This window comes from Gopherus evgoodei, chromosome 14, assembly GCF_007399415.2.
Source record: "Gopherus evgoodei ecotype Sinaloan lineage chromosome 14, rGopEvg1_v1.p, whole genome shotgun sequence".
Taxonomy (NCBI): Eukaryota; Metazoa; Chordata; order Testudines; family Testudinidae; genus Gopherus; species Gopherus evgoodei.
The window spans coordinates 11,057,127-11,082,670 of record NC_044335.1 but is presented as its reverse complement, the minus strand read 5'-3'; the positions used below and the strand labels follow the sequence as shown (position 1 = coordinate 11,082,670).

Here is a 25,544-nt window from a genome sequence, read left to right as displayed (position 1 = left end):
TATGTCACTTAAGGGCTGGAAAGCTGTCATGTCGCAATGAACTTGAGTGATAATGTGTCTGACCTGATGAAGCAAACTCCCATGCTCAAGATCTGGACAATTAAGACTCTCTCTTCACTTGTGTTGCCTGCAACTGGGCCTCACCCTGTTTCTATATAACTCTAAGCTGATTTTAGATGTCAAAGTCTCTTTTTCTCAGCCTATGCTAACTGCATTTTTCCAACATAGTTAAAGTATCTGTGTCCTATACCATTCCAGTTATCACTTGTTCCCTAACTGTGCTGCACTATCAGAAGCCCTTGTATCATACTCACATTGGATAGATTTTAGGATTCTTGTCTAACAAACATCTCTTTCTTTCATTGTTCGTTTCCACTACAATTTTAAGAACTACCTGCTACAGTTGTACAAAAAGTATTTTAAGAAAACTAGCTTTAGTCAAATACAATTGTAGGAGTTTTCTTGTATCACATTAATATCTTTCACTTAACAATGTTACCAGTAATGCAGTTTATAAAACACCTACATTTTGAGGCTGCTGATTCTGTTTATGGGCTGTTAGATGACTAATGATAATGATAGAAAAAGGTTGAAACGCTGTTTCATGTTCCTGTTTCATCTCTTCCTGTTTTTTGAAGGTTGTTACTATGACACTTAGTAATGTATACAGAAAAAAATTACTTCCTACTTCTTATCTGTTTCAAGTCTGTCCCCATTTCTCTCTCTCTCTCTGATTGCATCAAATATTGACAGCAATGAGACTTCTTTTGGTGAAATACTTAGTTACATGCAAGGTAGGTAAGCTAAAAAAATTCTTATTTCTATACAATAGAGGATATCTTAATGTCTTCTATACTCTGCAGCCAAAAATATCTAGTATACTATAGTACTTTATGCATGTGTAGAATGCTCAACAGCTACTTCAGTGTGATAAAACACATCAAGCTTTTTGTGCCAAGTGAGGTGACTTAATATTGTGTTTATTTAAAAATTACTCTTCATAAGAGGTATGTGAGATACTGTGTAAAAAAATGTAAAGAAGAAATACCGGAAACAGATTGCATGCTGGACTGTTAGCAATATTTAAAAAAATGTGATAGCAGCTTTACAGCACAGTTTGTATGTGGTGTTAGATACCCAGTGGGTAGAAAGAGTCCTTTGGTTGTATAATTTAGGATTACAATGGGGGTATATTGTAGTGCTCAGAAACCCAAGGATATATAATAATGGCATAACAAAAAAAGCAGTTTATATAGGAAAATGTAGTTCTGTTATTCTCCAGTGCTCTTGTGTGTTTAACTAATATTAATGTAACTGATAAGTTAACACAGTGAGTTAAATGCCAATCTCTTCTACACTTACGGTTGCCAACTTTCTACTAGCACAAAATCGAAAACCCTTCCCCCACCCTGCCCCTCCTCTGAGGCCCTGCCCCCTGCTCACTCCATCCCCCCTTCCTCTGTCACTCGCTCTCCCCACCCTCACTCATTTTCACTGGGCTGGCTTTAGGAGTTGGGGTGCAGAAAGGGGTGAGGGCTCCGGCTTGGGGTATAGGCACTGGGGTGGGCTGGGGATGAGGGGTATTCGGTGTAGGAGGGTGCTCCAGGCTGGGACCGAGGGGTTTGGGGGGCAAGAGGAGGATCATGGCTGAGGCAGGGGGTTGGGGCACGGGAGGGTGTGCAGGCTCTGGGTGGTGCTTACCTCAGGTGGCTGCCAGAAGCAGTGGTATGTCCCCCCTCCAGCTCCTATGCGGAGGTGTGGCTAGGTTGCTCTGTGTACTGCCCCATCCACAGGCACTGCCCCCACTGGCTGCGGCTCCTAGTGGGAGCTGCAGAGCTGGCGCTTGGGGCAGGGCGTTCCAGTCAAAAGCTGGACACCTGGCTACACCGGTGTCAGTCTTGAGCTATTCCACTGACTTGATGGGATCTATTTACACTGGAGTAACTAGCGGCATGATTTGGACCAGTGACTGAAATAATGTGTTTTAATGGAATTACAGTGACCAGTTCTGTTAATGCCTATTTAAAAGTAATACTTTTTAAATTTGAAGCTGGAAAAAATCAGGGTGAGCCAAATCCTGCTCCACTTTTGCCAATAGCACAACTCTCATTAGCTTCAATGGGACCAGGTTTTGACCTTGTGGGGCAGTCCTATGCACAGCCTATGTGCAAAAGAATATTGTGCTTTTTTTTCTGTAGAAGTATCTGTATGCTATAAAGACATGAAAAGTGAGATCTTATTCACCACACTAAAATGTAAGCAACACAGGATATCACTTAGGAAGAAAGATAACATCAGTTGGTATGGAAAACAGAGAACTGCCAGAGTCAAATAGAAATAATGTCACTTAAATGCATCAGTTAAGCTGCATGTGTGTTACCATTTAATTCAAAAGTTTAGCATTACTTAAAACTTTCCCCAAAATTATACTGTGACCATATAGTTGATGATTAATGCTAGTCTTACAAAAAGAACCAGGAGATAGCTGACTTTTTTCCTTTTTATTACATTTTAAAGTATTGGGGCTGTTCTCAGGAACTTACCCTCCACAGACTTTTCATGGTAACTGTGTACAGTGCATAGTAGTCACACAGACATTTTTCTGAAAATGTAAACCTCTTATTATCTATCTTTCTGAGGTATCTATTTATTTATTTAATTTATCTATCTGTGGTGTTTTTTAGGTTATCATATTGTCTACCTACCAGTGAAAGTATTATTATAGGCATATTGTTGCATAAAAACTGAACTACTAGATATATGTATCCATTGTCCCATTATTTTCTACACTAACAAATAAATTGCTATTCTGTAGTGCAGATGGGTATTTCAGAGTAACAACCTTTTTAATAAATGTTTTGATAAGTCCTAAGTAATCATGAAAACACCCAGTTTGATTAGTCATTCTTATAGAAAGGCACAGTCTTACTTGGAAATTGTGTCTTGTCTTTGTTAGCTTATATTGCCGTGGGGGTGAGTACAGTTTATGTTCTACTTCCCATTTCTGTAAAACACCCTACCACAGAATGATTGCTTCTTACAGTAACCTTGAACATGGAAAAGTGAAATTCATGCCTGACAGCTGCGTTTAAACACACAAAAGCATTGGCCATGGGAATGAGGTGAAAGGGCAGAGTATGTCAAAGTATTCTGGGTTGACTCATGTCAGATGTTGGGTTTTCACAAATTCCAAGGCCAGAAGGGACCATTGTGATCATCTAGTCCGACTTCCTGTGTAACACAGGATACAGAAATTCCTTAAGTAGAGGTACACCATACAGCAAGACAGTTCATATGTACCATGCCCATTATCGGATGTGTGTCTACATTGGGTTAGATTGTGACCCAGCCTTACATGACTGTGCAAGTGTGAAAAGGGAAGCAAGACTCCCTCCCTACCAAAGCAGCTTCCCAAATGCGCGAAGGAGAGTGAAGGTGCTTTGGGGCTTCTACTGCACTCGTTGTCTCTGCCTATTCCTCCCCAATTTGCCAACCAGTGGAGTTGAGCTGGTTCAGGGGTAGGGAAGTAATTTGTATCTGCTGAGGCACTGAAGCAGATTGATTGGTCCCCCTTTGGTCAAGTGGAGAAGTACAGTTTGTTCCATGGGCTATAACTGGCTTGATGTAGCTGTACCTCTATAGATGGCTATGCTGCTGTTTGTGGTTCAATATCATAGTATAGAGGGGTCTCTAGAAAATCTTTGAGTTTTATTCATGCTACTTTCGAACTCCTATTTTTAATTTGTAGCATTGACCCTTATTCCTAGTCTACAGCTTAGGAATTTCATTACGGATTTCATTATGATTGTAGAAGTAGCCCTAGCATGTTTGTTAACTGTGACTAGTTCCACCTGATCACACATACAGGGTTATTCCCACAACTTCTCCATTTGTTCACGTGATATATTAGCTCAACTGAGTTCTGTGCTAGCTTTCTCAGTCAACATAATAGCTGAACCGCTCCTGGATCTTTGGTTTATCAGCTATTCCAACTGTAACTGAGTGAATAATTAAGATCAACTAATTTAGTTCAGAAGCACTGCCATTCTTCCTGATCATGAATTGTCTGCAAATAGATTGAAAAGTCCTCTAATGTAATTATTTAACATTATTCACAAATTTATTCCAAGAGTACATCTTAGAAAGAGTTTGTTGTGAATACCTGCAATGCATGCTGTGTGGGTTAGCTATACAAGTCACATAGCATAGTTTCAAAATTCAGATTGTTATATTTGATTACAATATTTGCTGTTTACTCTGTGACAGTTAGCTACATAGATCATCCAATCAGGTAGCAGAAACTATAATAGTGATTTATGTGAGAAGCCAATACAGTGTACATTTCAAATGTCACTATTGATTGTTATTCAAAAATGTGCTTTTTGTGACTATTTGCTCTAGTAAACCTAAGTATTTGAATATTCAGAAAAACTAAACACGAAAGGGTTGTGAATGTCGATGAATCACAATCTGAATGAATTTTCAGAAAAAGTTTTCTACTGTTCAGCTAGGCTCTATTTATGATAGATTATGCTGATATTATCCTGCTATTTCTGCCCTTCCTAATGGTAATTTTAAAGTACCTTATTTTCATGGCTTCCCAACTTCTTTTTACTTTTAGGAAGGAGAGGAAGGGAGAGAGAACAAACCACCAAAGCTAGCCAAATCAGGTCTGTGAAAATAAAAATTGCTCTGACCTGGTAACCAAATCTTGAACCAAAACAAGTATATTGGGACAAATTTTCATAAAGGGTGGCATCCTTTTTGAGTTTGCAAACGGTTGACTATATCTGTCTACATAAAATAAATAAATAAAAATAAACAAACACAAAGCAACATGCCATCATGGTTCCTCTAATTCATTCAACACACATAAAGACAACTTTGTAAGCTGTCTCCACTTTTTGCCTCCAACAGTGTGACCGCTAACATCTGTTATATCTTTTATGTATGTAAATCTGGATAGTAAGAAAAAGGAACCTTTTAAATCTGCAGTTTCATTTTGTTTTCACCTTTTCATTCCTTGTTTAATTCTGACAGTGTCTTCAGCCTCACTTAAACAAGGTCATAAAATGTGGCCATGCAGAACACTCATTGTTTGTAGCAGTGAGTCTTTAATAACTATCTGTGCAAATTTTCTTGTAATTATGGCTTGTCTGCATCAGCTGTAGTTAAAAGTAGCAAATGCAGATTAAACTGCAATGTCTCCCTTACTTTGTATTGTCTCACACTGGAGAGTAGATCTGGACAGCAGCTCTCCTTTAGGAATGTTTACATTAGAAACAGACTTGTTATAATTAGAGAGGGACCTGGCTGTAATCAGAGTTGGATATGAACTTTCCAAAATGGTAGGGGAATTAAGACGTGGGATTGTGTGGCTCACACTCAATTCTTGTTAATTAGAGTTTAATGTAGCGTTTTATGATTTTGGTTTTTTTCCAAACTTCAGTGGCTTCCAGATTAGTTTCAAAAGAACTAACATGGTATATGGTGTCAACAAATTAGAGTTTATTTATTTAAAACTCTATTGAGACTGATTATATATATATATATAATGAATTTGTCAATTTTATAGCATCTTCCATCTGAAAATCTCAAAGTCCTAATTCTCAACACCTATGTGAAGTTTGTGAGTAATTAAGTGTTAAATCCATTTTACAGATGAGTAAACTTAGGCACTAAGGTTCTAACAGAATACCCATTAAAGTAAATGGAAAACATATCACTGACTTCAGTGGGCACTATCAGGCCTGGTGTGATTAGGGTCACAGCACAGATAAACAGAGGAGTGGGGAATACAATACAGAAGTTCTGATTCCCAAGCTGCCGTTCTAAATAACAGGCTACGCTGCTTCATCAAAGCTTCATTAGGCATGTGCTTTATTTTAAACAGGGCATATGTGTACCCTTTAGTTACTGCATTAATTACAATCATTTATATTTTATAACTGATTTAATGTCCAAGCTTTGTTATTTTTTTTCTGAAGACTGTGATCTTCAAAAGTGTAGTTGTGTGTGCAACTGTGCACTTGTGACATGCTGGCAGTTGTACATGTGTAAATCAAGTGGGCACAAGAGTGTTCTGATGAAGACTTGGCCTACAAAGTTTAACATTGTATTTTATTAAGCAGACTGTTCATTGAAAATAAGTTGATCATGAATCTTTGGGAGCACTGAAAGCTGCTCAGCGAGAAAGTAATTTGGACAAAGAAATAAAATCAAACTAATTCAAAGTAATTCTAGATTACTGTACTATACACTGTATCCTATCCTATGCCATTTCCAATATTATGAAACTGCTTTGATGTCAGTCTGAAGACTAAGATTTTTAATATCTGACTACTACTTCAGAACAGATTTTAAGAGCAGTCTTTAGCAGTGGTCTCCTTTGTGCTATACTAAACTTTTGTGTAATGGTCCTGTGTTTTATTAGCTTCCATCTAACAAATCAGAGGTGACACTATTTTAGTGGTGAATAAAATGATTCCTCTACCTGTAAAGTTTGTGTAAAAAGTTTTGATATTCTTCAGTATGGAAGACCTTATAGAAATATAATGAAATTGTGCATCTTCTAGTACAGTAGATGCCAAATTTATAAACAGCTGAAGAAAATCAAGGTTTTTCATTTCAAACATAACTATATGTTATATTTGTTTTCCATAGATAACTGAACTGGATAACATACAACCTTTGAAATGGAGGCACAAAGGCAACCCCATTCCACAGTTGCACTAGCTGATCAACCAGTTAAAGTTTCATCTCTTCAGGCTGCACAGGGTTCATCAAGTATAAGACAGAGTCCTGTGATTTTTCAGCAGGAACACGCCCTGCCTCAGACTATATACCTGAAAGCTCTTACCATACCACTGTATCATCCTATCCAGTCAGGATGCTATCAGTCAAACAACCAGTTAGCAGCTGGTGGAAGCAGCATAAATCTAGACAGCAGTAATATGCCTTTAATCCTAAGCCCACTTCTGCATTCGGAGAGGATAGATCAGCCTCAGCCAGTTGCTCAGAAACAAGCAGGGCGAACTTTGACATTAAACCTAGTTAGTTCACCGGTTTTACCATCAAGTTCCTGTCCAAATGCACCTATTGGAAGCCCAGGGAAATACAAAAATGCCAGGAAGTACATCTGTAAACACTGCGGACGAGATTGCTTGAAGCCAAGTGTCCTTGAGAAACATATTCGCTCACACACAGGGGAGAGGCCCTTTCCCTGCACCACCTGTGGTATTGCATTTAAAACTCAAAGCAATTTATATAAACACAGAAGAACCCAAACACACGTCAACAATACCAAGCTGCCCTCAGGCTCTGACAACAGTGGCATATTAGAGGAGAATGAGAAGGCAACAGACAGCATCATGTCACACCAGGGTGCAAAACGAGACAACAATATCTGTGAGAAGGGGGGGGCAGGGACTGAACAAATAATTTCAGAGACTAATACCACAGTGGACACTAAGAAATTTCCATCCATTATTTCACTGCCAACACTGAATGCTTTATCGCTTACATCAGAAAGTCAGAAGATAACAATTGACGATTCCTATTGGCCAGAGGCAAGTCAGGGTACCTCTGAAAGAGAACCAATGCAAGATCCCCAAAATCTATCTTCTCCAGTAGTTTTGCCAGACAGTCTACACCAGAGAAAGATGATACAGGAACAAAGATTCTCAACAGCAAACAAACATATTCAATTGCAAAGGCAGCAAGCAACTTATTCAGATAAGCAATGGAACAGCAAACTATCTGACTATAAGCTAAAGAAGTGTGAGAGCACTGATTCTGGATATCTGTCACGCTCTGATAGTATAGAACAACAGATGTTGACCTCCAGCCCTCTGCATAGTCTTTGTGAACAAAGCACCCAGCTGGAAAATGAAACTGCTTTCAGTGGCTTAAGGTGCACGGCAGGAAGTAATGCAAAACTGGATTCAGCTGAGAAAGCAACAGCCTTGATGCTAGAGAAAAAGAAGCTGGAAGAGCATATCTCAAAACTGATCTCTCATAACAAAGCTGTGGTGGATGATACCCAATTAGACAATGTTAGACCCAGAAAAACAGTGCTTTCCAAGCAGGGCAGTATTGATCTGCCTATGCCTTACACATACAAAGACTCCTTCCATTTTGACATCAGATCTCTTGATGTCAACAGGAAAAAGAATCTTTCCCTTTGTTCGGCAAAATCTACCTTTACACCCATAGAAAAATCCAAGCCATTGTTTTTTCATTCAGTCCCCACGCAATTCTCAACAACAATAGACTGTGTGCCTGTTACAAGAAGCAACTCTTTGCCATTTGTAGAGAGCACAAGAATGGCACACGACAGAGTGGGTAGCTCAAAACTACCATCTCTCACTAGGCAGCCCCTGAATACTAGCTCTTCTATCTTGTTGCATAGCAACAACCTTGCTGCAAGCTCAGTGGATTTTCCTAACAGCCATCCCCGTGCACTTGTCAGACAAACAGCAGTGGATGATTTGCCACTAAGTAACGCAGTCTATTATTATTCTCCTTCTGAGAAGATGAAAGAAACTAAAAAGCCTGGAGCTGGAGGAGAAGGAGTGAATGCTAAATGTAAGAAGTCAACTCAAAGGAAATTAAAAATGTTCTCTCAGGAAAAATGGCAGATGTATGGTGATGAAACATTCAAGAAAATCTACCAAAAAATGAAAAACAGTCAAACTGCTAAGAAACTGAATCAAAGGGGGGAAAAGGCAACAGACAATATAGGCTTCACCCCTGATCCAAAGGAAGCAGCCGGTGGTGGTGGAGTTATTCAGCTAAAAGATGGTAGGAGCTCTCTAAGTGGGAATCTTTCCTCCCCTCTGACCATTCCTACAACAGAATTAAACCCTGTGGAATCAAAAACCTGTCCCATTGGTAATAATTTACTGCACGGGGTTTCCTCAAAAGAGAATGCAGGCAGATTTACAGAACTAATGGAAACAGCACATTCAATAAATGCTGGTGAACAGAGTGTAATAAGCAAAACTTCCCCAAAACATGGCTGCAGCAACAAACATAGTTCAGATAAATGTACAGGTGGCAATAATATGTTACTAGCTGTAAGCAGTCATGGAATGAGGCTTCAACTTAAGCAAAGAGCTAGTCAATTAAACTCTAACTTGCTGAACACTGATAGTCTGCAAATGCATAACAGTCAATTGGAAGAGTCATGTCCTGGGAGTGAATCAAATACCCTCGTATTAGATAGTGAAAATATTTTTAAAAGTGATGGAGAAAACCACAGTAATAAAGAAACTTCTCAACATGCACAGATGGCTGTAAGGGCACACAACTGCATCAGTGGTGAATCTACACAGGCATTCCAAAAGCTACCATCAGAGAGAAAAAAACTGAAAGTTGATGAGCTGAAGAGTGGAGATAATAAAGCTCTAAAATCTAGTCCCAGCCCCAGTAGCGAAAATAATATAGTAGGTGAAACAGTGAAATTGATAGACTGTTATAGCGTACATGCCGTCTCCCCAGCATTAGTTAAACAGTCAGCTAAAGAAGGAAAGCAGAATTCAAGCACAGACATTAATGAATCAATCAGCAGTGCTGAAGGCATGGAATATGAGAAAACCATGAAACTCCACATAGAACCCATATATTATAGTGATAATACTGTTAACCTTCTTCCACAATCAACAAAGATCTCAAAAGCTTCACTTTCTGAATTTCTGGTGCCTGAGTTAAAGAAAGATAATTGTAGTTCTTTTGCCTTGAGTAAGGTGACGGATACAGGAGCCAAAACATGTCCGGTGACAGCAGGAGCAAGAGTGCCACTTCATAGTGGTGATGATGCTGGTATATCTTCCACTACTCAAAATCTGGAGCTTGGTCAGGTAACTCCACCTCTAAAGAAAAATGCATTTTCTCCAAAGTACATCCTTAAATTACCGCAAGAAGAGAGTACTACAGACCTGTCACTTTTAGTGGAACCAGGGCAGGAGAGCATGCCTGGTGTTTCTCTACCAGTTCCGATAACCAAAACTTCCTGCACTATCAACAGGACAGTCAGTGCTGATTCCAGTGCTGTGTTTTTGTCCCCATTACAATTTGAACTGAGACACCAGGCCAGAGCAGTAGGGCTAAGATGGGGTGTACATACAAACTGGAAGGCTCTGGTACCTTGTTCACCAGTCAACTCAACAACAACTAATATCACAACCAAGATAGATGACAGCTTTCAGAACCAAAGCTGCAGGCAGAAGAAAATAATGAAAGACACCTGGAAAGAGACTGAGGATAAAGATAACTTAAGTGATCGAATGCAAGCAGATGAGAAGTGGATAAATACCGCTGTTTGCTCTGCACAAACCACAGGGAAGAAAGTATGCTTTACTTCTATGTATACAGGTGGCTTTTTCATATCTGCAGACATCAAAGGAGAGAATCAGGTCTTACACCACCTTCACTCAGGAAATAACTCTTTAATGATGACATCTTCATCAGGCAAAGGGGCAACCTCTAGTGGGGACATGGAACAGAAAAGCATGGGATGGGACACAGATGGTAGCTCTTCAGGCATCCTTAAGGACACTTCACCAGGGTCGCAGGATTTACAGTATTCTATTCATTCAATGGACAATTCCAATTATTTTTGCCATTCCTTTGGCACATTTTATTGCCACACCCTCAGTACTCAACGTAAGGAACTCCCTGCACTGTCCCAAATCACTTTGACTTGTCTCTCGGGAAACTCAAGGATCTCGAGCACAAAAGGTTCCTTCCCATCACTAAATGCTGAGCCTCAATTAACTTGGTGTTGTTTAACCAGAAGCCTTCCTCTGCCTGCTGAGCAAAAGGAGAAGGCTGACTCTGCTTACTCTTCCTTGCACATCTGCAAGAAAAAATCTGGTAGTGAAGGCACATTGTCAAAATGTGACTTTTCTTTTATCAAAGTGAAAAATATTAGCAAGACTGGGCCCTATGGCCACACCACTGGGAATTTAAAAACACTGGTTTCATCCTTTTCACAGGGAGAACAGCCACAGAAGGTAATGTCCTGAATTGTATTCCCTATTTCAGAATACGGGCACAGTTCCCCAAGCATACTCTTTAATTAGAAAGAATAGAAGAGTGAAGGTTAGGGGACACATTATTCCAGCGTGCATATAAATCCTATTCTGTCCCAGATTATTGAGGGCCTCGAATTAATCTACTTTAACAAAAAAGTGCCTAAATTGTTCTCCCAAAATATGCATGCGTGGGCACACACAGGTGACTGTAGATATAAAATATACAAGTACATATAAAAACTGCACATAGCCACTCACTTTGTGCACAGGACATGCACATTTTATGGAAATAAGCATGTCCTATTGCATGGAAATTTGGCCATAAAATTTGCTTAGCCAGAAAAGCATGCTTTAACTTTATCATAACTTGAATTTTATAGTCTTTGGATTCCTATATTCCAGCATGTGCTTTTTTCTGTTTTCATTTAAAAGTATTATTTGTATTACAACAAGGGACCCATTGTGCTAGGTGCTTTACAAACAAGTAAAAAGGACAGACCCTGTACCAGAATCTGTTTTGCTTTACACTTGAAGTAATAGTGAAAATCTTTCATGAGGATGGACTCAAATCTTAACAGAGACACTTGTGTTCATACTTTATAAAATGTTTTAAAGATTTTGAAGGATATTTTTAGTTTAAGTATAACTAATCAGTTCAAGAGATGTGCAGCTCTTGGAAGAATTTGTAAGGTTAAAGTCAACCTCACACCCAGCAGAACAGTACTAGAGCACGTACATTATTTTTGCATGGGCCCAGAAAAATATTAAACTTGTTTTATTTTTAATTTTATGAGTAATATACAGGTAGTGATGAGTTTAAACACACAGCATATAAATACTTTTTTAAATACAGAAGGAATTTGTTACCAAAGATCATTATGATGCTGTAAAATTTAGGATTTACACTATTTGATAACGTTCTATTAATCTAATCAGTTAATTTCCGTAACTCACTCAGAAATATTCATGTGCTTTGAAATGCACAAGTATAATTTTCTCACTATTCTCAGCAGTCCAGTTCAAAGGCTGGAGGAAGTGGAGCTTCAGAAAATATTTCAGAGCGAGAGAAGAAAGAAATACTTTGCAGAAGGAAAAAATTCACAACAAATAAATCCAAGAGGAGCCATAAACAGAAAAAAATGAAAATCAACCAAAAATGGTAAAGAATGTTGTTTTCAACCTCATCCAATATAGGTGGTATTTTACTAAAATAGGTATAAGATTCAGAAACTAAAACGGTGCCCCCAAAATGCTGACTTACCAAAACAGAGCAGCATGATGCTCTGTGAAAATGCATGATCATTTTAAAAATTATGTTATTTTATAAAGAAAGTGCAAGGCTTTCTAGGCACATCACAAATGTGTCAGAGGTAGAGGGAAACCTTGTCAATTAATGCTCACAGTCGTTTGAAGTTTATAATTTCAAGAAGGAACAAAAGAATCAACATTCTTTTTCCTAGAGGGACCCAGCTATTGAATCTTTAGTTCTCTATTGCAGATGAAGTACAATGCAGAACTATGAAGAACTGTATTATTATTTAGGTCTTACTTGCTGTTTTTGTGGTATCCCAGTTTTTTTGCTCTTGACAGATGTCACCCATAAAGCAATTGCATGGTCAAAAGCCATGTGATCTGATAATCTTGGTCAAACTGCATTAAGTCCAAGCATTCCTGGTTACTGTAAATAGGGACAAGAGAGTTTCTCTTCTGGATCAAGAAAAGATCTTTTTACACAGCATTTAGAACAAGATTTGCTGCTGTGCTAAGGAAGCCTGGGTTGGTGACTGGGAGACAAATTTAACTCTAGAGTAAGTTGGTACAGCTCCAAAAACTTCAGTGCCCGCTTGCACTAAATTTAAATTTGCCCATGAAGAATAAGACTATCCTGGATAAATTGGGTGGTGAACACTATAAAGACAGTGAGACATAATCAGAAGTGATGATAGTGACACCTCAGTAAAACGACAAGCCAGCATCAATGAATCTGAATAGATGTAACATGTAACCCACACACCTCTTCGGTGCGGCGTTCTGTCTCATCTAGTGGCACAGAGACCACTTAGAGAGAGAGAGATTAATGAGTTTGCCCTACAGCCTTAGTTAACTGCCAGCCGGCTTTTAGCTCCTGCAGTAGAGGTTCATGCAGTAAGCTCCAGAGGAGGTCCCAGGTTCGATCCCACCCGCTGACAATCAGGGTCTGCTGGTGTTTTACATGTATTGAAGGGGTAATGAAAGGGTAGTAACTGGAGGAGCATCCAACAGAAGGATATAAGAAGGTATAAATTGCAGGCATGAGGATTTTCCAGTAGTGTTAACTGATGCTTATTTGAGAGGAATGAGTCAAAGGCTCTGAGGCAAAGGCGGCCAACTTAATTTTTCCCCAGTAGGGCCACATCTAATCTGGACCTAATTTGAATGCATGTCCCCATCCTGATTTGTGTCAGTGTATGTTTGATGACCAAGCTTTGCTTTCAGCTAAACTACTGCCATTAATGTGACTGTATCTGTCTTGTAATATGCTCTGTGCAGGCAGAGACCTAAAACTGTGGAAAACCTCACTGAATTAAAATTAGTGGGCCCTATGTATAAGTAACGGTCTGTCCACACAAAGCTCAGGGCTTAAAGTGCTCAATTCCGCTCTCCTGAAACAGGCAAAATCTCTATTGACTTTAACAGAATTACAAGATCAGGCCCTCAGGGCTGAACTGCCCTCTTTCTACTTGTCGTTTCTTTTCTTGGCAATCCCCTGCCCCCCCATACACATTTTCAGAAACTTTCATGTGACTGTTTTCAGTTCCTGTTTATCACACACTTTTCTGTTTTAGAGGAAATGAATTATTAGTGCAGCAAAGCTTTCCTGTAGCACCGTACATTGTCTCACATGTTTTTTTCCTAGTTCATGCCTCTTGAACAATCGTAACATGGTAAAAAAAAGGAAAGGATTTAAAAAAAACCCACTAACCCTCTTAAGTGACAAGAAGTAGGTCTCTATATCGATGAATTAAAAAGAAAAAAGAATGAATTTAGACCAGAATTGAAACTAAAAGTTATGTTGTTTTTCTGATAGATAAAACAACGGTGTAATGAATTTATGCCAAGAGTGCAGCTGTGGCTCTCTTCTGCCTCCATAGTTCCACAAACTGTGGACTAGCTAGATCATGGTGGTTGGAAAGAATTAGTTGAGTTTTGTGTGTTTTCTCTCTCTCATTTCTCTTTCCCATCACCTAATTCTTTAGCTATTTTGATGTATATAGAATGTATTTAATTCTCAAATAAGATGTTAAAAACAATTTAGAAAACACGGCCTCAAACCTTTAGTCTCTACTCAGTCAATGGGAATTTTGCCTGCCTCAGATCTCCAGGACTGGGCCGTAAATCAGTAGTCTAAGCCAAATCTGCCTTCAGATAGCCATATGGGACTGTCATACATGGGCCAAATTATCTCATCTGAGGCCCAGTGATTCTGAAAAAAAGATTTCACTTGTTAAGCAAAAAACAGGCTGAGCATAGAGAAAGCAGCTCAATGAGCCAAATGCCTTAGAGACAAGCAAAAATGGGATCATATATTTGCTTAAGCTGCAGCCAAGGAAAGAAGAATAAAAATAGAGATAGAGCTGACCTGTGCCATCTAAATAGTCTAGTCACATTCCTTTAGGTCCAGACTTTTTGCCCCGACTTCTGAATCTGTGCACGTATTTTTCAAAAAATAATGGAATGCCCTCCTTTTACATGGCAGATAGTCATTTGAATGCATGGATCTTATATTTAGGGAGCTAGCTGCCCAAACCAGGCACACAAATGCAAGTTCATTTTTACACATGGAAATGTGCATGTAAATCTAGGGGCTGGCTAAAAATTTGGCACTCACAAAGCCTTGTTCTTGATCCTGAGTCCCACGCAAGCCCAGCCTCTGAGATTCTTCTGAGCCCAAACATCTACAGTGCAATTTTATAGCCCAGCAGCCTGAGCCAGTTGAGATGGGCCAGCCCTGGGTGTTTTACTACAGTGTAGACAGGACCAGCGCTAGGAGTTTGAGCTGCTGCAGTGGTGCCTGCGGAGGGTCCGGTGCTCCATGGCTCCGGTGGAGCTGCCGCAGTCGTGCCTGCAGCAGGTCCACCGGAGCCGCGCGAGCAGCCGACTGTCCGCAGGCACGACTGCGGCAGCTCCACCGGAGCCGCAGACTAGCGGACCCTCCGCAAGGCACCACTGCGGCAGCTCCACCGGAGCTGCCTGCCGCCCCCTCCGGCAAAACGGCGCCTACCATTTATTCTGGCGCCCTAGGCGATTGCCTAGGCTGCCTAAATGGTAGCGCAGGCCCTGAGTGTAGACAAACCTTAAGTGATTTAAGACCACACCTCCTATTGACTTTCAATAACTTTCTAAGGTACATTTGAAAGTCCCACCCATTATAACTCACACAGATGTGAGGTGCTGTCATGTTTTGTAAGCTAGACAAGTATTTCTTCTCAGCATCCCCAAGGAGACATCTTCTGATGGGTAAACTTAACTAATAGGCTTTTGTCACTTTATAGCAAAAACCGGAGAACTCAGACTCCTTGATTTAAGTCCTTGAAATATTTATGTTCTTTAGTAGTGATAAGCAAACTGTAGCACATAAGAAATTGAGCCAGAGGCCACTTGCAGACAAGTAAAGGTGTCCTTGTGTGACCCTGGCCCTTGAGGTATGATCTTGTTTTGATATCTTGCCTGGTTGCAAAAATCTGTGGATTTCCTGCAGGGTACACAAACTTTTCCTCTTGATATACCAAATTTTGAAGTCTGTACTCAATTTTTACATAGTCCTACTTAGCCAAAGCTTCCACCAACTCCAGTAAAACTAAGAACTTCATGATTTTGCCCATTGTTACTACGACTCTCTAATTTTTTGTGGCATACATAAAAGTAACATTTCCTTTTTTCATTATAGTCATACCTTCTATAGACCAGTTTCAGCCCAAGTGGAATTCCACTGAAGTTGTGATATTACACTACTGGTGCTACTTTTAAATAGCAACTACTTACAACATACCTGTTTGTGTTTTCACTGAAAATGGTATATTTTACAATGCAGGTCCAAAGGGAACCACATGCATGGATATACTCAGTTGAAAACTAACAGGCTGAGCAAGCAACACTGGCTTCCAAACAGGACACTAGAGTCTCTGAAAAAGCATCAGCTGCTCCACACAGACAATAGCCTTAATCGATGCAAGAAATGCCACTCTCCTGCATCAAATTTGCAAGGTAAGGATAACTCGCCTATTCATGTTTGCAAGTGTGTAATATTCTTTGATTAATTTTTAATATAAACCAATTTATCTGGTACATATAATGTTTCATATATGGCTACAAAAATTCCCATCTGCATGTGCCTTTGTAAGCGAAGCTGGCAGGGTTAGATACTGGGAGAATATGTTATATGGTAATAAACCAGCCTGGCGCCAGCCCTAGGAAAAAAATACTGTGTCAATAGAACAGGTACAGTGGTAGACAATGGGTGTCCTTGCACTGCCACCCATCTCCTGATGATTGGAACAACTAATTAGACAGATCTGATCTCTGAGTCACTAGATATAGCTATTCTTCATGGAAGTGCCCAAGTAGTCTGCAAGTCTTCATGGGGTGGACTGCACAAGAGTTAGTGGTATCCTCAAATACACAGTAAGTTTATATTTTTACAATAATTTATAACAGTCAGTTTTATTCTGTTATTCCTGAAATAAAGGAATGTATGATAGTTCAAAGGATTAATAAATGAACTTAACAATAACTTTGTTCTTCTATGTCAGTGTTCATTTGAAGTGCTTGACAAAAATTAATAATTCAGTTTCTTAATACACTGTAAGGTACAGAAAGAACCTGAATGAAGCCACTTCTGGAGTGGAACACATCAACCTGTTTAGTGATAATATGAACCTTGATTTTACTTTTGATCTGAAAAAGAGGCCTTTGGGAGCTCAGCATTCTGGTTCAGAACTTCAGTATTGGTTCAGAAAAGTGCTACCTCTTAAATCACCAGCCCTGCTGCCAGCAACATCTGGGCTCAGTGAACTGTAAATAAAGTACTCTAAATTATCAAGTTGTAAATAAAATAAAAATTGTATATATCGATATATAGGAGACAGAGGAACTGTACAACTCAAATATGGTAGAAAAAAATCACTAATTCTGTTATTAGACTCAGAGACTGGTCCAGAGAAGAGCAAAAAGAATGATTAAAGGTCTTGAGAACATGACCTATGAAGGAAGGCTGAAGGAATTGGGTTTGTTTAGTTTGGAAAAGAGAAGACTGAGAGGGGACATGATAGCAGTTTTCAGGTATCTAAAAGGGTGTCATCAGGAGGAGGGAGAAAGCTTGTTCACCTTAGCCTCCAATGATAGAACAAGAAGCAATGGGCTTAAACTGCAGCAAGGGAGATTTAGGTTGGACGTTAGGAAAAAGTTCCTAACTGTCAGGGTAGTTAAACACTGGAATAGATTGCCTAGGGAAGTTGTGGAATCTCCATCTCTGGAGATATTTAAGAGTATGTTAGATAAATGTCTATTAGGGATGGTCTAGACAGTATTTGGTCCTGCCATGAGGGCAGGGGACTGGACTCGATGACCTCTCGAAGTCCCTTCCAGTCCTAGAGTCTATGAGTCATGTCTAATTGTTGTCACAGCAGATTTATAGCTTATTTGCTGTGCTGCACTGTTATATTTTGCAATAAAAATATTTTTAAGCATTTCTGCTTTTCTGCTAAAAGATTCTGTAATTGTATTGCAGAATAACTTAACCTTGTAGTACCTATTCAAATGAATAAAAACATGGATTGAAAGGTTTTATTAGCTTCTGCATTATGGTTTAAGTGACATATGTTTTTAAAGTAAAGAGATGGCTCCAGAAATTTGCTGGCATTCTGTGCTGAATTTTATGGGTGAACGCACTGCAGATTCTGGGCATGATTCCTCACAAGTCAAATACTATTTATGAACACAGAAAGAATGGAAGCAGAGACAAGGTTTTGATACAAGAAAAGTTGCACATGGAAACTGAACGTAAACATAGAGAGATCCTCTTATTGTTAATGAGCCAATCTCTCTCTAATCATGGTTAGACTGTTCCCTCATCTTACACAGCCATGCAAGGGGTAAAGGCCTGCATCTCCCATGTGCACCTTTGCCTAAGACCAAGCAAAATTATAGTCTCAGCACAAGAGGCATGGAGGAATTGTGCCTTGTAGGTCTACTGCCTGGGTGGTATCTTGTTCAGGCACAAAATCCGTATCTAAGTATAGCTCACAGGGCTGAAAATCTGGGCCATTATTTGTGATAAGTAGGTGTATGTATCATTTGTAATAGGAAATTAGTGTTGACCATGGTGCTGAAATCAGGGCAGTTTATGAGATTGATGTATGATTACGTTGGTAGGTAAACAGAGCGATCTGTAGTAAAACCTTGTTTTCTTCCTTTTAAATAACTGTTCTGATCAATGGATGTGAAATATACAAAAGCATGTGACTGTTGGCACATCCCTGAGCATCAAAAGAGCAGAACATATGAAAATTAGAGAACAGAGACTTTCATTAAGATTAATTAGTTTCTACAGGGCTTTGAAAATAAATGATAAATAAATAAATAAATAAATAAATACATTGTCCTTCTAGAGTTCCTTCCACCAGGGGTATCATAGTGCTTTGCAAATATTAAGATTTAGGTCTATAATACTCATGTGAGGTAGTGAAGTACAATTATCACCATTATATTGATGGAAAAGGTGATGAGGTGCAGAGAAGTGAAGGGACTTTACCAAGATCTAACAGTGCAGCAGCAGAGCCAGGAATGCACTGCAGAACTTCTGACTCCCTACTCTGTGTTTTAATCACAAGACCATGAAAAGAGTTGCATAGCTGTTAATTGTAACATTATTAATAGCTAAGTGGATTTTAAGTGGCTGATACCAAACATTAGCTTGATCTTGTGAGGCCACAGCTTGGGGTAAATCCACCCAATACGACACAACTATTTCACCAATTTATAGAACAGTTCAAGTGTTTTCTGTAACTGAAAATGCCATTTTCACAGATTCAAAACTCCAAAATGATGGCCCCCCCACTATCTTCTTCCAAGGTCTTGTCAATTTCATTTTCTCCCTGCAGGCATAAAATGAAATTGACAAGAGCCTTGCAGGTAATCTGCCAGAGGCTGAGCACTGTGACTCTGCCTCCCCAGCTCTCAGCTTTTGCCGTTGCCAGTGGCTGAGAGCTCTGTGCTCAGCTTCCTGGTCTCCCCCCAGGCCAGGGCTGAGCACCCCAGTTCTCTTCCTCTCTGGCAGCCCACCTGGAAGGCTCTTGTCAAGCTCACTTTCTGAAAACAAAGTTTACAAGAGCCTTCCAGGCAGGCTGCCAGCAAGTTGAGAAATTACACTGTTGTTTTTCCCAAAACTGAGTTTTTCTAGAAATCCCTTTCTGTGAAAAACGTTCAATTTGAGTTTTCATCACGACTTGGGACAAAACATTTTTTCAAAAATTGGAAACTTCTTGCAGGAAGGAATTCCAACTTCCAGCCGGCTCTACCGAGTTCTCTCTTTTGTGATCAGCAATAACACATAGCAGCGGTGTGTAGTGCAATAAAAGGCGAATCATCACAGAATTCAAATCAACAGAAGAATCTTTTGCTGTCTTTTTTGACTATTTGTGTAACCTCTCCCTGATCCTCTTCATTTATCTAATTAGATAGCTACTTAATGCCAGTAATCTTGGAGACATGAGCTGGTATAGTTGCAATATACAAGAGCTGAGCTGTTTCTTATGATGGATTCTGCCAGTACTACCTGAGCTTTGTGTAAGCTTGAAATCCTGTCTCTCACCAACAGAAGTTGGTCCAATAAAAGATCACCCAGCTTGTTTGTCTGACAGCCTGTAACCAATAGAGGTACAACAACATTGCAAATACTACTTGCCACTGCAATGTGGAAAAGCAGCTTAACTGTACTAGGTCCTTCTAGTTCTGTCCCTTTTCCATTCTGAAATTTGAAGTTCAGATACTTTCTGGCCATTCCCTTGACTTGCAGTTTTGTATCTCATTAACATTTCTTCCCTAACTTCTTTTCCTACTCCCTTTCTCTTATTAATACATCCCCTTCTACCCTTCTCCCTCATTGCCCATCCAGGCCTCTATCATTTAAAATTTTGTATAAAGATACATGAAGGATAGAAAGGTAAGCAAATTCTGAAGAAAAAAGTATTTAAGATCATTTATTGGAATCAAAACTGCAAATTTGTTTCAGTGGTATTCATGAGAATGCCACCTTTAAGTTGCTTCCCATGAAGATATGTACAACAAAATTTTGCACACAAGAATGTTAATTGAAAAGAAGGGTTGAAGTAGTATTCACACAGGAATATTCATGAAAAGTCACTCAGCTTGAATAGCAGATTACAGATAGCAACCATTCAACACAGCTGATATAGAACACAGTTTGCAAGGAATCCAGAGGTTAAAGTACATTAGGATAAATCATGTTCAGAATTAATTTGATACAACAATTTAAGAAGTCAAAGTCTGTCCACAGATAAGAAAAAAAAAAGGGTTTATGGAAAACTCATTGGGCACTGTATCAACCTTAAAAATCTCTCTACATCTTCTTTTCCCCAATAGATAATTATCTCCCCCAGCAAGAGGAGCTATCTTGCCCCAACTCAGACAAGCCAGCGTCCAAAGGGAATAATCATAAGAAAGAAGACAGGAATCAAAAAAATAACTCAGGAATATTTTCACCAGCTGGGCATTCAATCAGCTTCACGCAACAAGGCAAACTGGATGGAAAAGTAGGTGTTTTACCTGTAATTCACCTATGAATATTTGTTAAATACACAGTAGATGATACTGATTTTAGAAAACTTTAGTTTCACCCTATTGTTATTTGAAAGCTTCTGCAGTTTAATTTTGTCCATTTATTTGGTTCTCGGATTTTGTGTTTTCACAAATGCTGCAAAGATGGTAAGGTAACGTGGCTGCAAAAACATTCAAAATCATTGAATTTAGAATGTTTTTGCAGTGAAAATAGCGTAACTTGAAATAGTATTTCTCTCATTGTCACAGCTACTATGAGTTTTGAATATATTAGTATAAATTACTATTGTAAAATAACATTTTTATGAAAATTAGTTATATTTAGGAATCTAATTCTTCAAATGCTCCTCAGTTGCTTTCTTCCAGCAACTAACAGAGGTTACTAGATCACAGGCCCTGGTTCTCATAGGGGACTTCAATCACCCTGATATCTGCTGGGAACGCAATACAGTGGTGCATAGACAATCCAGGAGGTTTTTGGAAAGTGTAGGGGACAATTTCCTCGTGCAAGTGCTGGAGGAACCAACTAGGGGCTGAGCTCTTCTTGACTGGCTGCTCACAAAGAGGGTCAGCTCCCAGACTACTTTATCTTGGAGTTATGACAAAAAGGAAAGCAAATATAATCACAATTGTAGAGATGAAGGACCATATTTGGTCCTTCTGGTGTAACTCAGTTGATCTCAACAGAGTTACACCAGATATATACAGTCTTATAGTCGTGTGGATATAGTCAACATAATTGTTATTTCATTCTCCTTACAAAGGATGACATTGCTTTGGGTTGAAACTTTTAATATAAGTTGAAATTCATTTCCTTCCCGATCCTCTCTCCCCAAACCCTATCTGCTGCAGGATGTTACTAGACCAGTAGAGAAACACTCAAGAGGCAATCTCTTTATTCAGAACCTTAATGCAACTCCAGGATTACCTATGGTAACATACTCATGTTCATCACCAGCTAAAGCAGCCATGCAACAAACCAACAATGACCTGGACATCTGCTGTTTAGTGACTCAACCTCTCATACGTCAGAAATCATTTCCAGTGGAGCCACCACCAAATGCTCATTCTGACCCTGTGGAGTCCTCTTTTTGGTCTTTTCCTTTTGATTTAGTAGGCACAGGCACATGCTGCCAGCATGTGAGTATGGGTTCAGAGGTTACTGCTCCTTTTTCCTTATGGCCAAAAGCTGACCACAAAAATATACTCAATTTAGAGTCACAGGGTCAAAGTTTTGCTGCATTATACCCATTGGTTCAGACCTCAGGAAAGGAGGAACATCCAATGGAAGGAAATTCATACTCATCTCTGAAGGAGAAACTTACTCCTAGTTCCAAAACTGTGTGTTCAGCTTTATTGGGATCAAAGGTAAACACCCTTCCTGAGACATCAATCACAAATACTAGCTTACCTAGCACAGCTAATATACAGGGGATAAACTCTTCTAATAACAGTCCTCATGGATGCATGGACAAGAATGGAGCCTACTTACAATCAGATGGCCATGGAAGACTTAATAAAACTGGCACTAATACTTTTAAAGAGCCCTCATTTCCCTTCAGTCCCACAGAGTCCACAGCTAGCTCTGAAACACCTTCCAAAACATACAAAAAAAGAGGTTTAGAGATGATAAGGAAACAAACCCGAGTGGAATACGATGACACAAGCAGTGATGATGAAGACAGGCTAGTTATAGAAATATAGCAAACAGGACACTGCCATGGCAGATGGATGTATGATGGTACATTATAGAGCGAAATGGAAATTGCAGATCATTGATCTACTTTTTGAAGCACCTTAACATCAGAATAGCCATTCCTGCACAGTTTAGGCAAAGTTCTCGTCTAAGAAAACAGTTCTTCTTTGAAAGGACTCAGGCTTCTTTTACATATTTTAATGCTTTTGTATGCAGCAAGGAAGCAGTTAAATTATATATTTAAATGCACAAGGTGGTTCCCAACTCCACTAAGCCTCATCAATCCCACATAACACCCACAATCCCCAGCTCACAGAGACTGTATTAAAAACACACTGCAGTGTATTTGTTTACCAATAATGATAAAACAGCAATCAGCCTCCTTAATGCATAAGTTGAGGTGTAGATTGTAACAAACCACTAGGTATATTTTTTTCCCTTTGCTCCCCTTTTTAGTAATTATTTCCAGCTTTGCTGGAAGTTATGTATGTATGTACATATGTTACGTATGTATCCCCCAGATATCTATGATATTGTGAGATATCACACGAATACTGACTTTTTCCATGTTGTACAATGGTCAATGCTTCTTTGTGACAAAATGACACAAGCATGCCCTGCTTTGTGTTTTGTGCCTTTTCTGCCGAGATCTACTGAAATATTTTATTCTTTGGCTCTACTTTGAAAAAATCGGGGTGTAAATAGGTAATGTCAATGTTTCTCTGTAATGAGATTTTTAACAGATTTTCTCTGATTCTGTTTTTCAGATTGTGCTCTAAAAGCAAGTTACAATGTTTTGTTTTATTGTTCTGAAGTTTAGCCCAAATGAAAACTTTTGCCTTTCCCTCCAAACTCCTGCAAATAGGTTAAAGTTGACATGAGATGGATTTTTTCTAGGGTTTGGCATCAGGGCATTTGCAGCACTATTGTCACGTAAATCAACTTCTGCTCTGAAACCCAAAATTTACTTTGTTTAAGTGAAAACATCTTCAGTCAGTGAAATACCAGATACACTTACCATTCACTAGAAAGCTAGTTTAAACTTACAGAGAAAGTCTGAAATCATTGCACTGCTGTACTAGAGTCAAATTTTATACTTAACTTTGCTATGAGTTTTTGTATAATTTGGATTCATATACAGGATTTTATGGATTAACTTTCATGTGATATTCATAACTGCATGTACTTTAAGGAATGAATAATCATGCAGTCATGCACAAGTGAGCCTGTGTGGGTCATGGTCATAAATAGGTCTAGTGTACTATCTATGTGTGTCAGAGAAACATATGCATATTGTAAGAAGTGAATGAAGTGCCAGAATGACAACCCTTCTGTGGATACACATAAATGGAACCAAATGCTAAGCTCTGTCATCCCTTTGCACTCATATGCATTATGAAAGTGACCATAGTTCCAATTTGCCTGCAGAGAGTTTTTTATTTAGCATCAAATTATGTTGGTATATATTTTTACTGTTAGGGAAATTGATATCATGATCAGAGTGTTATACTGATTTCTAATTATAAATGCTAGTGCTGTTGTGTTGAAAAAGGTTAGTGGAGTTAGCAGGATTTTTTCTTCTTCAGCAGTAAAGGACATAGATTAAAGAATAACCTACAAAATCTTTATTTATTCCTTATAAAAATACTACGATATTCTTTCCCAAAATCAGACAGATTTCAGTAGGGTTCTTACAGGATTTGGGATCATGATTTCATGAAACAATGGAAGTATTGCTTTAATAAAAATGAGCATTATCTATTTTCCCTTTTTACTTCTGTGAAACCCTGGGACCTTATTCTGATCTCACTTCTTATATGCTGGTTTTATAACACTAGCATTAATTCCATATACTTTAGAAGAGTTAGTTCCTGATTTTCAGGAGTGTAAATGAAATCAGAATTATGCCCATTAAGCTTATAGGTCAGAGACTAGTGGGGCCCCATTCTGTAAATAAACTTTATTCAAACCTGCTCTTAATTTCAATGGGATTTCTATGTATGGAACAGGGACATGAGATGGCCAATTAGTGTATTAAGCTAGGAAGGTTTATACTAAAGACTAGCAAATCTGGATATGAAGTTCCTGTTTTGGGAAGTTAAGAAGCATGAAAGGTATGAACACTGGGGGACTGGCTGGCCCTGTAAGTTGCATATTGTAATTGCATATTTTTGTTGAATATGCAAGATATAGTACCTAAAATACTATTTGTTTGTTGAATGTTGATAAGAATGATACAACTGACTTATTTGTATATTTTTTAAAAAATCTGTTCCTTTATATTCTTAACTTATTTTGTTTTGATAAAAATTAAACTTGAAGGTCACAATGACACTAAGAATGTGGTAGTTATTAGGGTTTGGTTTTTAAAAATTCAAATGCACCATGGGGTGAATGTGGGAAGGTCAGGTAATCCAGGGATACCCACCATATGCAGTATAACTTTGCCATTCTGCCGTGACATCTTTCCCTGAATTATACAATAGAAATACAACTGGAAATGAGGAAATTCACTCTAGAGAATAACGGTAAATGTGTGGTAGTGCCAAAATAAAAATGAAGGGGCAAAAAAATGACACGCTGAAGTTTAATGTTTGTAGAAGTAAACATCTTTCTAGGATGTGCAGATGTGAATGGTGACGTAAGTTCCTAAATGTTATATTCTTTCAGTTTTTATAAACTTATACAAAAGTTTACAAAATGTATAAAAAAATGTAAATTTAAAAAAATGTACAGAAAAATCTTAACTTTAAATGAACAAAAAAGTACTGTATTTTTTTACATTGTTTTACAACTGATCAACTGCAAATTTCTTTTGCTAGTAAATATAAAACAGGAAAATTTTCTATTCACCTATCAAGAAAAATACGATTGCATGAATTTTTAGATTAAACATAAAATGTGTTGTCCAAAGGAGTAAATTTCCAGTCTCTAAAGTTAAACCAGTTATACCAGCAGTGAATTTGGGAACAGAATCC

At 38.7% G+C, this 25,544-nt stretch overlaps 1 protein-coding gene across 3 annotated transcripts in view; it reads left to right on the top strand.

The window, feature by feature from the left end:
* Positions 1–25,234, top strand: part of ZNF831 (zinc finger protein 831) — a 32,739-nt gene extending 7,505 nt beyond the window's left edge. Inside the window, exons 1-6 of one of the 3 annotated variants that reach the window (XM_030533503.1) lie at positions 712–794; positions 6,664–11,015; positions 12,050–12,195; positions 16,108–16,280; positions 20,676–20,845; positions 21,723–25,234. In XM_030533503.1, the coding sequence (XP_030389363.1) occupies positions 6,696–11,015; positions 12,050–12,195; positions 16,108–16,280; positions 20,676–20,845; positions 21,723–22,574 (5,661 nt within the window). In that variant the 5' untranslated portion in view covers positions 712–794; positions 6,664–6,695 and the 3' untranslated portion in view covers positions 22,575–25,234. Of the gene's footprint in view, positions 1–711; positions 795–6,663; positions 11,016–12,046; positions 12,196–16,107; positions 16,281–20,675; positions 20,846–21,722 lie in introns of those variants that run through there. The other 2 variants (XM_030533501.1, XM_030533502.1) reach the window with 2 other exon arrangements.
* Positions 25,235–25,544: the final 310 nt, after the last annotated feature.